At 42.7% G+C, this 13562-nt stretch overlaps 1 protein-coding gene across 4 annotated transcripts in view; it reads right to left on the bottom strand.

Moving 5' to 3' along the window:
* The window catches only part of FOXP1 (forkhead box P1), a 560454-nt gene that overhangs the window by 83147 nt on the left and 463745 nt on the right, over positions 1-13562 (bottom strand). For 3 of the 4 annotated variants that reach the window (XM_080676551.1, XM_080676553.1, XM_080676554.1), the window contains 3 exons: positions 6836-6973; positions 5751-5840; positions 351-504 (listed from right to left, as the gene is read on the bottom strand). In XM_080676551.1, coding sequence (XP_080532677.1) covers positions 351-504; positions 5751-5840; positions 6836-6973 — 382 coding nt within the window. The remainder of the gene's footprint in view (positions 1-350; positions 505-5750; positions 5841-6835; positions 6974-13562) is intronic. The other variant, XM_080676552.1, reaches the window with a different exon arrangement.

The following is a 13562-nucleotide window of genomic DNA, read 5'->3' as shown; positions in this document are numbered from 1 at the left end:
AAACTTGACTCTATCTCTAGATATTAGAAAGTGGAATTTATAAAGCATGACTAAGATTTAAAACAGAACAAGTTACATGACATGAAATGCAGCTGAAAATGACTAAATAAAAAACTTCAAGAAAATTCATTTGTAATTCCAAACTGAAAACATTCGATCTGATTAAAACGCTATCAGTGCGGGAGCACTGCTTTCCCCTCCCTCAGGGACCGGCTGAGCCCTAGGCCACCTGGGTCCCACTGGTGCCAGCATTGTGGGGACTCCTCCCAGGTCTGCAGGGCTTCCTGGACAGTTCTTCAGGGGCAGGCAGGGCCCAGGAGAGGGGCACCGGCCTCGGCGTCCACACCCACCTTGAGAGAGGGGCTGTAGGGGCAGCGCGGGCTGGCCGGGTGGCAGTGACAGGAGGCCTTGGCGCTGCAGGGACAGGAGGTGCTGCTGCTGGAGCTGCTGCATCTGCAGGAGCTGCTGCTGGAAAGCCAGCTGCTGGGGAGCCACCTGCTGTTGCTGCAAGAGACCAGGCAGAGAGTGAGGCCGTGAACAGGCCAGGTGAGACCGCCCCAACCACCCATCCAAGTCCAGGAGAGAAGGGGTGCATGGACGAGGGGCGCTCCCTGTCAAGGTGTCACCTGGTGTGAAAGGGACCGCCCCACTCCCTCACCCAGCACGTGCTCTCCCTGGCTGTCAGCACCGGGACCTCAGACCCCAGCAGACCAGTGTGCAGGGACTCCAACTCTGGCCCCCGAGGGGCCACAGACAGCTGCCTCCCTCCCATGCACGGGCGCGCTTTTAACTACTCTGTTTATCACTTCTGACATAAATAAATGAGAAAAAATCAGGCCTTTGAAGAAGAAAAACTTCATCTAATATTGTTAATTAGCCATGACAAACGATGAAATAACATTGTAAATCTTTCATAGAAACAGCCACTAGATTTTAATTACACACATTCATAATTTAGCAAACAACATCGTACTCAACTGGATTTCATATGGAGACACTTAGCTTCAGATGCCTCCACTGGACTGGAAGTTCAGAAACCCTCCCCGTTTCCTTTTCCGGCTTTGGGCTCAGAAAGAAGGGGCTCTATCGTTTGACAAATATCTTTTTGTTGATTGGACAATGACAGGAGGAAAATTTTTGTTGTGTAAAACATCAATACATCATTCCTGTGTTTAGCAGGCCTTGCTCCAGCCAAAAAAATTAATGTAGATTTCCTCAGTAATTATCTGAGTGATAGAAAGATAATACAGTGCAGCAGAACAAAAATAGAGGGAAATTATCTCATATCCTTAATCTGCGAGGAATAAGATCGAGGTGGAGGTCTTAGCCACATCATGGCTCACAATTCGGAAGGGAAGTTAAATCTGACCAAACTGTAGCCCCCCAAAAAGATCATTTAGACAAAGAACAAGATCCGTTTTCCTAATTCTAAGTATTAATGAAAATATCAGGGAGACTTTGCAACTAACAGGACTACACAACCCCACCAGAGCTTCTGAGAACTACACTTTACAAACAACTGCATTCACTTAGCCCAAAGCACAACCTCGAGCCGATCCATCCATGAATGTGTGCGGATCAAGAGAAGAGAGAAATGGTGGCTTCCTTTCGGTCTCGGTCTCCGTGTAGTTTATTTTACAGTAAAAAACTATCATTCTCATATTAGCAACCAATTTCAGACTTACTACCATGCCACTGAGAAAGTTAATTGAGTTTCACTCCAAAAAACAAATTCTATATCACTAACAACAAAAATTTAAATAAATTTAAATGAAAAGGCAGTGTTTTCATTTTAAGAACAGCATGCTTAAAATGATCCAATTGTTTTCACCCCTTCCCAAGTTATCACATTAATGTAAAACCAAATGATAGTTATATTCATGTCAAAATGATTTTTCTCTTCTTCAACAGATATTAATTTCCAGAGTTTTTAAAAGGGGGGGGGGGAGGTAGACAAAATCCAACACTGATACAATAGAAGTTGGAGGATCTAACTCCTCTTGAAGAAGAAATAATGGGAGGTGGGTGTTGAAGTTTAGGGAGGATGTTTCCTGTCTTACTGTAAATGAAATGTTTAAAGATGCTGTATTTATATAAAATGACTGATGGCCTTTCTGTTGTCACTGCAGCCATCCCTAGGAAAGCTCATGAAAGCTGTCCACGTTTGAAAAGCCAGGATATAAAAGTATACAAGGCCCATTGTCCAAAGAAAGAATTTAAAAGCAACACTGGTTGCCAAACTGTTCCCCACCCAGTTACCAAGCACAGGATACGAGCCCATTTGTTTACTTCTCACAATTGAACGCACACAAAAAAGGTCTCCTCGCAGTCCCGGCCACAGGTCAGCAGGCAGCGTTAAAAGGCTCCAATGCCCTGATAAACCTTGCATTTCGGATCCCCTCCCTGGAGCTGCAGTCAAAGGTCTGTTTTCCTTTCTTCGGCTCCTCCCTACTGCCTAACATAAACTGTCATAGCTGCCTGGGACAAATGGCCCTTTTAAAACAATCAACTTAGCCTGCCTCACCCACACAGGATGGGAACTTTTGTTTGTGGCTTGCCTTACTATGAATTCTGCCTTCCATTATCCACACCCATTCTGTGAGCAGCTGCTTAAGTAGCCAGCTATATGGGGCTGCGTCTCTCCCCTCAGGAAGGTCAAGTCTAACTCAGTGTGGAGTCCAACTTGCTCAAGGAAACATCTTTGAGGCAACTTCAGGGAAAAAGCAAGTAAAGGTTCATTGTTCTGGCCAAAGATCAAGCGCCTTATAGCAAAAGTAATCAAAAAAGGGAAAGGGAGGGAGGGGGTGAGGACCTGACAATTCAAAATTATGAGCCACTAATGACTGGGGATTCAGTGAATTAATATACTTGTTCCATCTGTCAACATCCAAGTTCAAACCTTGTTAAAGTCATAACCACTAGTCCACATCATGAAATTGATACCATGTGACTTGGCCACCACCTGCATGCTAATTCAGGAGACCACCTCGGGAAAACGAGGCTCTCAGCTGCTGTGACAGCATGTCTTCGCCAAGTATTCCGGCACTGGGAACGTATCTTGGAATCCAAGACCTGCCCCTGGGTCTGCCTCCCCTCAGGATGTTAAGGCAACATACCTCCTGTGTCACCCATGCCTTCAAAATGGAGGACAAAGTGCGACCACTGCACACGTAAGGTCCTGGAGATGCTAAAATGCTACTGTAAGTCTCACCTCCTGGCTCAGGAACCAAGCAGGCCTCTCCTCCCCAACCCCCTCCCACTCAGCCACCAGCAGCATTTCGGCAAGCCCAGATGCCCCTCTGACAGCAGCGATTTGGGAGAGTTAGCTTTTATCCTTCCTTCTGCTGCATAACTTCCCCCTCGCGTGTCGTTATCTGCCCTCGGAGCGCTTCGACTTTCATGTTCCCCCAGCATGCAGACGCGCATTTCAAACCATGTCTTGCAGACCAAGTAAGAGGTTAATCAGAAGTGGCAACAGAAGGAAAAACACAATCCCTGGTAACTGATAAGAATGGCAGTGGCAGCCCTTTTTTGTTTGTCTTCAAATATAGAGTTAAAGATCTTTAAAAAACTAAATTTTGATGCCTTTGAAAAGAAAGAAGCACAAAATAACAACAGGGGGTTATAGCCTGCGAGCCACGGGGGAGAGACTCCGTAATTCTTCTTCTCCCTTTTGAAGGCTGTTAGAAATCTGATTCAAAAAAGCAACAGCAGAAGGGAACCCTCTCGAGGCTGTAACCATTTCCTGTGATCATGCATAATGTGCTTCAAAAGTGGGTTTTTACCAATTCTGTTGATCAATTGCACCTCCTTCATATCCTTCTCTTCTCTGCTGTTTACATCTGATGTGACTCAATGACAAGCACTGTCTGAGGCTGTGAAACAGGCCTGTCATGTTGATTTATGGGCGCATCAAACCACAACTTGTCCAAACCGAAGCTCGCAGTTCATTAATTAGAGAGTTGTGACTTTGAAGTCAGCTTTCAGACTGTGGTTTTTAACATTTGGCTTAATTTATATGCTCTTGAATGTGGATCTCTAAGGAAAAAACTGAAATTCCCTTCTTGTCTTTGAACTTCTTTTGACCGCACAATAATCATTTCTTTGTCCAGAGTGATGCCTGCAATCCCAGAGTCATTAACGCGCATTGAACTGCCACTGATGAGTAAGCCCTACTGAATTAGAAAAACAGCCAGCAAAACAAAGCTGAGAGCCTCCTGCACAGTGATATCTCACAATTACATGCCTTCCCTCCCTGTGCCATTTCCATTTTAATTACTGTTAGTCCTTTAGATTTACATTTTAGACACTTTTTAATCTGTTCCCTTTTCTATTACAGCAGGACCCGGTAGCACGCCACTGTACACAAATGTGTCAGCACTTTCATTAAAACACCTCCTCCCCTGCACCCCGAAACGGCCCCTACTCTACGGGGGTTTATATCCAGGCTGCTAAAGAGGAATCCAGGGTGAAAACTTGACAGGGCATGGAAAACGCACCCAATTTGTGTTGTGAGAGGAACCCACAAAAGGAGAAGGGCCGGCTCATGCCCACTGTGTAAAATTAGTGCTTCCTGGCCTCTCCACTTGGGGGAGGGAGGAGTCACCCGGGAAGACTGCTTCCTGACCCAGGAAAGTGGCCACCTGCTTAGGGCCAGCGCAGAAGCCATTAAACTGAACTGTGAGCTGTTTCTCTGTCATTCCAAGGAGAAAACACTTACATGAAAAGCATGCCAGTCACTGTAGAAATACGAGGAGGTAAGACATGGGAGGCAGCTCTAGGATGGGTAGACAGATGCCATGACAATGCGCACAGGCACAAAGACACGCCCCCAATGACTGAGCCTTCCAGAAGGGCCACACAGAAGGTCCCGCAAGCCTTCCCATTCCTGGAGGCAATATTGTCCTCTAACTGGGTGGGGTGCTATAACTATGTGAACTTACAAAACATTGTGCACATGGAAGGTGCTGCGATACCCTACTGTTGCTGGGAAAACACATATAATCCAAGTGGGAGACTTCTCTAATGTTAGCTGTGCCACAGCAGACTCGCTTTTAGCAGTTTTGATATGTACAACTCGCATGAAAAGTTAAACTGAGATTGTGGGATGGAGAATCTGGCTCTAACTTTCTTTTTTTTAATAAATCCTCACCTGAGGATACTTTTTCCTTTTTTTTTTTTTAGAGAGAGTAGGGGGGGCAACATCCATGTGAGAAGACACATCGATTGGTTGCTTCCTACATGCGCCCTACTGGGGATCAAACCTGCAACCCAGGTATGTGCCCTTGACCAGGAATCCATCCCGAGACCCTTCCTTGTGCAGGGTGATGCTCTAATCATTGAGCCCCACTGGCCAGGGCTTGCTCCAACTTTCTGTTTATCTAACCTCAGCACACACCCAAGCTCTCTGAGCTGGATACAATAATCAAGTGTGTGTCCAAATCAAGTTTTCCTGAAAGCACTTCACTTCCCCCAGGTACATCTTGCAAAGGGGCCTGAGGTTCTGCCCAGGACCCCCGCCCAGTGCTCCCAGGAGGTGCACCTGCAGCAGGATTATAAAATACATGTCAGCAAACACATGGGACCCAGAAAAACCGGAGCGAAAACAGGACAATAACTCTCGGTCTGGAAGCTGAGAACGATAGAGTCAGCTCAGTTGTGCAATCATTTAAAAGATGAATGACAGTTTAATAGCCACTAGATAGTCCTCTGGGATCTGTGGTTTGAAAGTAAAATAGCATTGTCGGTACCTCTTTAGGCTGTTTTCCAGCATGTTGTTGTTGTAAAAGTTGAAGCTGCAACTGCTCCTGTTGTTTTTTATAAAACTCTTGAAGCTGCTGCTACAAAGAAAAGAGAGGACGGTAAGTCAGGGGCAGCGCCCACCACTGTCCCTCTCGGTGCCATACGCAAACTGAGATTTGAAAAATAGCATCCTTTTATCTGTAGTGGCCTGACCTTTAGTTTGAAACTCGACAATAAATTTCAGCGCACACTGACTATTCTTGGCATTATTGTTTGAAAAGTAATCCCCCAAATGAACTGATGAAAAACATACCATTTTCCACACAAACTCATTAAAATAAGGCAAGGGATGACCTTTGATTGTACAACAAAGGCAAATGCCCTTGCTGAGAGTCTGGTGAATCTCTCCTGCAAACAGGCCGCGCTTTCTCAGTGACAGGGCCGGGGAGTGGGGCTGGTCCCCCATGCGCTTCAGAGGGCAGCCAGGCTCCCTGCGGCCGACGCCTGCCCAGCCCACACCTGCCCGCAGCGCAGCCATGCAGTACTCAGTCTCATCCTTTGCGTTCAGGGGTCCATGAAGTCTGAAGATTAGGTCTCCATGGTACAGTGGCAGCCAGAAATTCATTTCAGCATCAGCACAGGTGAAAGAAATAAAGTCAACTATGTACCTTACAATTAGCCAACCCCAAAATGGTCTTTGTGTTTGAAAGAAAAACTCTGTAAGCTTCTGAGTTGAAATAGGACTGCGAGAGCTGTCCCATCCGCTGCTCCCAACGGCTCCACTCTGCTTTGATTCACACATCTAGAAGCCTCTGGCTTACCAAATAAAAGAATGCAAAGCCACATAAGCCTAAAAGATCTTATTTCCACCAAGCCCAATTACAGCCCTAATCTCAGTCCAGAGGGTGCTCTCCAGACCAAAACCTAGTGGCTGCGGCAGGGCTCTCTTTCAGGGACACAGCCCATTGGTTCTTCAGGGCCCAGCGGCCTGCCTCCCCTCTGGCTCCGCCTGTGCCTCCAGGAGAGCCTCTGCTCAGGTGAGGCCGGCCTGGAGCTGACCAGGTGCGCAGGAGGAAGCGGGGAAGACGGTTACCTGCTGGAGCATGAGGGCCTGCTGCTGCTGCAGGAGCACCTGGAGCTGCTGAGGGCTCAGCACTTGCTGCTGCAGGATCTGCTGCATCTGCTGGGGGGTGATCACTTGAGGTGTCATCATAGCCACTGACACGGGCACCTGGAAGGTTAACACAGCGTGAGCAGGAGCCAGGGAACGCGCACAGCACTCAGCCCTTCCAGGCTCAGCAGCTGCAGGCCACCGGCTTCAAGAACTGACCGATTTCCCACGCAGGGTGCTGATCCAGAAAGGGTGCAGCAACAGATCCTATTGAATCTGTTAGGAAATTTATTTTAAGTTAAAAAATAACAATAATAATAACAAAAGAAACCCCTGCAGCACTGACAGCTGTTCCAGGCAGTCTCTCAAGCAGACAAGGACTCAGGCAGATCTGGAGGTAGGTTAGAACAATCTCAATTTCTTGTTAAGAATGAGTTTTCCGTCACAATGAAGTTAACACAAACAAATTTTGTTTTAGAGAAGAAGGCAACTGGAACCAGTACCTCCACAGCTGGAGCTCACAGGATCCACTTCCTCTGTGGACCGTGATTTTAAGGACGATCAGATCAAGGGATGCTTAGCCTTGCATGGCTGAGCCCTCGGAGGGGGAGGGCGCACCTCCTGCACTCAAGCACAGACCTTCCTAGAAGCCTTTCCCCTTCCTCATTCAACCGCACACAGATGTCTCAATTCCTCCACACTCTGTGATACCAGGCGAGCTGCTTCCCATGACATTTCAGTGACAAACAGCGCCAGTGATGAACTTGATAGCATTTCATATTTGCAACTGTTAACACGCTTCTGCACGGGCATCTCTGCAAGGAACCTGCACACAGTATCTGAAAGGATGATGTCTTGTTCAGATAAAACACTGACATTAAAATGACAGGCTGTCTTGGCCAAGGTTACACAAATTGTATTCAGGCGGATACCTAATGACAACGCTGTGAGTTCTGCAAGCTCTCGAGAATGTAATTTAGCTATTCAAAATAATCGCTGCACTTGTGTCTCATTTGTAGAGTACGTGAGAACCATTTTGTCAGACCCCGTAATACAAGACTGTTTCATGAAAAATCACCCCCAAATAAAAAAGATAAGGGAAAAAAAAAAAGAAAAGACAAAACCTGTATGTCTTCTAATAGTAATATTTAAGCATCGTACTTTTCTTTAGTTTTTAATCAAACATGTGACAGCAAGAAGCAGTAAAGGATATACTTTGTTAAAAAGGATCTGCTGTCATCTCATGCATTACAATAAAAGGTAATAACATGTTTTGCACTTTGCCTGTGTGCCACTTAAAAAAAATCCGGCAGACAATAGCTGATCAGAAGATAAAAGAGTTTAAAAATTTTTTCAGGGCAGCAGTAAGCAAAAGCGAGAAATGCAGTATTAATTTTATGTAACATAATGTCTTAATATGCAGTTTATCTTGACTTTTTCACTTGATTTGTCCTGTCATTTGCATAGCGAGCTCTCATTCCTAATTTCACAGTCATTATGCACTGATGTCCCGATTTCTCAGCATCACTAATTTTGATGAACTAAAAAATGGTTCCTGAAGGTCAGATCCATGTACAGCAAACACCCTTCACTGCTGTCGCGGGCATGTTTCTGTGTGAGGATGTTTACGTGCAAGTTTCTCATTGTTTGGAAAACACTACCCAGAACATTTGAAAATTCTCACTAATCCAACTCATGAAGATCATCACAGAATCTTCCTATTGCACAGCCTTTCAAATGTAGATGTAGATACATTGTAATTTAAAACAGAGGGGAATGTCTGAATATTTTTACATGCAGAAAGGGACAGATGTATATGAGTGGATAAATTATCCTTTTAAAAAGACACTTGGAAGCACAAAGTACCACAATGGTTCTCAGTGGACTTCCATTCACTCCAGGGCAAACACCAGGAAGAATTCATCAACACACCTAACCATCCAGGCATTAATCCCAGTTACTCTACTTTGTCTTCACATAGAAAAAGCATTTTGAAATTTTCAATATGTATTTGGTGCCAATCACTATCTTGAGCTGTAAAGCTAACATCACAATAGAAGTTTACTTTTCCTTGAGAGTTGCATCATCATACAGGGACGCTTGATTAAGCAAACAAAAGAACCAAGTTTAAGGTTTCTCTTTTCCTCTGTGTTTCTTGGATGATGTACAATATAAATATCCTTGAGCCAAATTTCTGATGGTGATGAACAGGAAAATGGACAGGAATAGGGTGGTGTAAGATCTGAACTGGTGATGAACACGAAATTAACAGTGTTATAACAGAAAGCATCATAGCAACGGTACCTTGGTCGGAATTTTTAAAACAACTATGGAAAGCCTATGCTAGAAAGACTACAAGGGAACTTTTGGGGGCTAATCCAAATGCCCTCTATCTTGACTGAGCTGGAAGTCACAAGGATGTATAAAATTATCAAAAAATTTTCCAACTGTGCAGGTAAAATGAGTTTATTTTATTTATAGTATGTAAATTATACTTCAATAAAATCAATTTAAAAAGTTAAAAGAGGGCTGACATATATAAAGATAATTTTAAAACCCTTACATACAGCCAATAGTTTAACTCTTCCCATAGTTATTTATTCCATTTTTGTATTTGTGTTACAGAACAAAAAAGGGAACTTGGGTCTCTCCTTTTTCCCTTTGGACATTCGATGGAGGTGCTGATGAGTCTTAAAATGCTGAAAGCAGCAGGCATAGCCAAAGGAAAAAGAGGGAAGAAGCCTGAGTGTTCCTCCCCAGCCTTCGGATGGGTCTGAATCATCACAAGTGGCTCTCAGAGCCGGATGGCCCTACCTCTGTTTTTATATCTGAAACCACATTTAACACCAGTTAGCTCTGAGCCTCCAAAGTGGACTTGAGCTTATTTATAAATGTGTTAAAACTGAGATTTCCTTTCCCCAAAGTTCCAACATGTCATGAAAATTGGTTAAGGAAAGCTTTAGCAAACATACCCAAATGGACAGAAAGCATTATTGGGTGGAAAAGCTGGGGGGTGGGGGGAACCGAGGCACAGTTTAAGGCTTTAAATAGTTAAAAATTATAGCCTAGATATCCACTCCCTTAACTCCCAACGTCCAAGTTTTTCGTGTAGCCAGTCCCTACTAACATAAGGAATCAAAGGGCATGCAGCACCAGCGAGAGGCTATTAGAGCCCACACTTTATTGCCCATTACTACTGAGGTCATTAGCAGCAAGAGGGATTGTACCTTCTTAACCTATTGATCACTGTAACTGCTATCATTTAATCCTGTGTTGAATGTCTGGAAAGCAGCTAAAGGCACACAAGAGAGAGTGCTTTAGCATTGAGAAATATGGTCAAATCTCAGAAATTACACTTTGATTCATAAAACCTAGCTAGTGGTTTAAATCAATAGTATTTAAAACAGTCATGTGAGTTTTTAACTACAGTGTTCTAATATTAATGGGCCCCTCTTTGAGAGTATTAAGTCAAAACTAAAACTTTTGGCCCCTAATTCTATGCCATCTCCCTTACCCTCCTTGAGAAAAACACACAGTAATTTCTGATGTTTTTTTGTGTGCTACAAGGCTCATGCCTTAACTGGGAGTTCAACCTATTTCTTTTTCAAATGACAATTTAAATATAATGAAAAACGATTATGTCTGCGATACTGTAACTACCTTAACTGTTTGAGTATCTAGAAATGAGTATGTTTTCTGAGTTAACAATGAATCATAGAAGGAAATTTATGAAGAACTAGAATGATTCTGTCTAGCTGCCTTCAGGGATCAGAAATGCAAATTAAACTTGTGGCAGACATTTAAAGAATGCTAGCATACAAAACCGAATTTCACACACACACACACACACACACACACACACACACACACACACCACACACCACACACACACACACACCACACACACACTCTGTGATACACTGTTGACTGATACCAACTGGGAGTGGCCGACCCCAGGTGTGCATAAACCTGCCCGAGTGGCAGAAACACAGCTGAGCTTGGGCCATGGGACGCTGCTGGTATGGGCATGTTGCCACCTGAATGCCAGCAAGTGGCAAAACGTTGTCAGCACAAACAAGTGCTGCTAAACACTCCTCCACGGCTGTGTGAGTGCTGCCTGGTGCAGATCTGCTTTCCTTCAAAACGCCTTCGTGTCACCTGAAAGCTGGGAGACTGATAAATGACTTGTATTATTATTTTCTTTTATTCCTAAGGGGCATGGCATGTGATGGGAAGGGGGAAAAAATCTTAAAAGCTAACAAATAAAAACACCCATAGAAACAATACTTATTTTTAATCTTGGAGACAATTGGAGGAATTGGGTGGGAGGGGAGAAGACACAACATAAATACTGAAAATCACACTTTATCATTTTTTTGCTTTCTCTTTAGTTTACATTCATTTATCTACAAGGAAATACTGCCCAGTATACACACATAAATGGGTTTGTCAACTTCTTCTCATAATTGCTATGTGTAAAAATAATAAAAATGAGAAGATAAAACATTTTAAGTACAGTTATTTCAATTATCTGGATTAATAATTTAGAAACTATTTTTAATCTCTGGCCTTTTACCACACATATGTCCCAGGAAACTGGAGTGCCATAGAGACCTCAGGTTGAGTTTGGATGTTAACTGACCAGGTTAGGCACTGGTTCATCAAACAACCAGAGCAAATCAAATTAGAAGGCTCCAGAATATCAAAACAGAACCAAAGAAAATGGCTCCGCTAAACACACACACATACACACAGGAAAAAAGAACTATGCCGAATTTTACAAAGCCATACACAATAGAAGAAGCCTATGTAGAAGAAACACCATCACTGTCCTGAGAAAGACAACAGTTTTCATAATTAATAAGCCAATGACTACAACTGGCATGTTGTCAAACAGAAAAGTTAGGAAGCTTCTATCTATTCCTCATGATATCCAGAAAGCGCGCGCGCGCACACACACACACACACACACACACACACACACACACGGAGATACCATGCTAAGGTACCTGTATCATAGAGGAAAGAAAATACATTTCTGACATAATATTTCAGTCTTAAAAAAATAAAAAAGCCTACTATTCATGTGGGAAGTATAATTCTGTTTCATTATAGAATTCTGCTTTTTGTATAACTCCTTTAGACTCAGCTATTTTGCCACAATACTGTAGGAAGCATGAAGGCAGGTAATGGTTGTTATATTAATGCAAAATCGGCTAAGCAGTGAGTCATTAGCATAACTGTTCTCTCAGTAACAATACAACTACCTATTAAAATTTTAGAAAAAAGGCCTCTTTAAAATGCAATTAGCATTTCATTTTTTGCCATGTTGTTTATTGTAACCTATCAAGAAAGGCTATCTTTCTTTCAGGAAGGGTTGGGTGGTCAACTCGCCTGCCAGTCAGGAGTTCTTCAGGTTATCAACCTTAACAAGCAATCTCCAGCAAAGCTCTCCCAGCTCTGCTTTTGGCTTTAAATTTTAAAGAGGAGCAGAAATTCCTGTTTGTTTACACTGCTGTCCTCTAGCATCCCTGTGCACACAAGGTTACTCACTAAGTGCCAGCAGAATTGTCTTAGCTCCAATAAATATCAGCTTCATTTGCATAAAAATGTAAAGTTTACATAAATTAAATCACTTCTCCCATTAGCAATTGTTAAACATGAAAATAATCATCCAATAAGCACAGATGTTTCCAACCTAATATTATTATTATTATTTAAATCAAGAAAAATGAAGACTTTTTCCTACCTCAATCTCTTCCTCCTGTAGGGGGGATGGAAAAATTTCAGTACATGTGAATCAAAGCTGCCATGGCATTTCATATTAATAACAAAAATTATATTTAAGTGCTGCAAATAGGAAGGGAGAAATATTCCAAAGTAGCTCAGAGAACCACAGGAACGATGCTATCCAGATTCTGAGGACTGGAAGAGCAGAGAATGAGGCCCTGGCTAAATAAGTCTCAATCCTATTTGAGACACATACACGATCAGAATGAAGCCTAACTTGTAGATATGGCTGTAAATCAAAGGATGCTATTAAATGCAGAAAAATAAAATGTTTATTTTTTGTCAATAAAAGATTTTTCTAAGACTGAGAATTAAATATATAGCTCTGCTTTCTTCATGTTTTAACCAGCAGAGACAATATCAGAGGGAGCTGAACTGCAAACACCTATTTCCCCCACATCACTGAGGCAGAAGAGGTACTATAGCTGGACTGAAGCATGTAGGTAGGCCAAAATTAGATAATTCCAAAATTGAATAAGGCCTTTTTCTTTTTTAGAATTACAACTTTTTTTTTTAGAATTACAACTTCAGTTTCTCAAATTGTGCAGTTTCTCACACATATTCCCAACACCTTCACCTTATACATTACAGTTAAGCTAAGGGGTGCAAATTAGATTCTAATGAGAAAACATCAGTTGCTTCTTTGACAATCTCACCATTCACTGATTTATTTCTAATGAAGACAAAGCCCAACCAAAAGCTCCCAATGTGTTAAAGGTCAAAATATGTTCAAAAATACTTAGTAAAATCCAGGCAAATGGGAAAGCTGTGAGGACACGTCTCATGAAGCAGTGTGACAATTAAGAGTAATTTCACAAAAAGCTATCTTCAGGACAAAGTATCAGAAATTAAGCTGCCACAACTGTAACAGGTTAGATGAAAAAAAAAAAATCAAAATTTAATGTATTCTCCCCTGTGT

Source organism: Plecotus auritus (genome assembly GCF_963455305.1).
Source record: "Plecotus auritus genome assembly, chromosome: 6".
In the NCBI taxonomy this organism is placed as follows: Eukaryota; Metazoa; Chordata; class Mammalia; order Chiroptera; family Vespertilionidae; genus Plecotus; species Plecotus auritus.
Note: the sequence above shows the minus strand (reverse complement) of the source record. Positions and strands in the feature narration are given on the sequence as shown.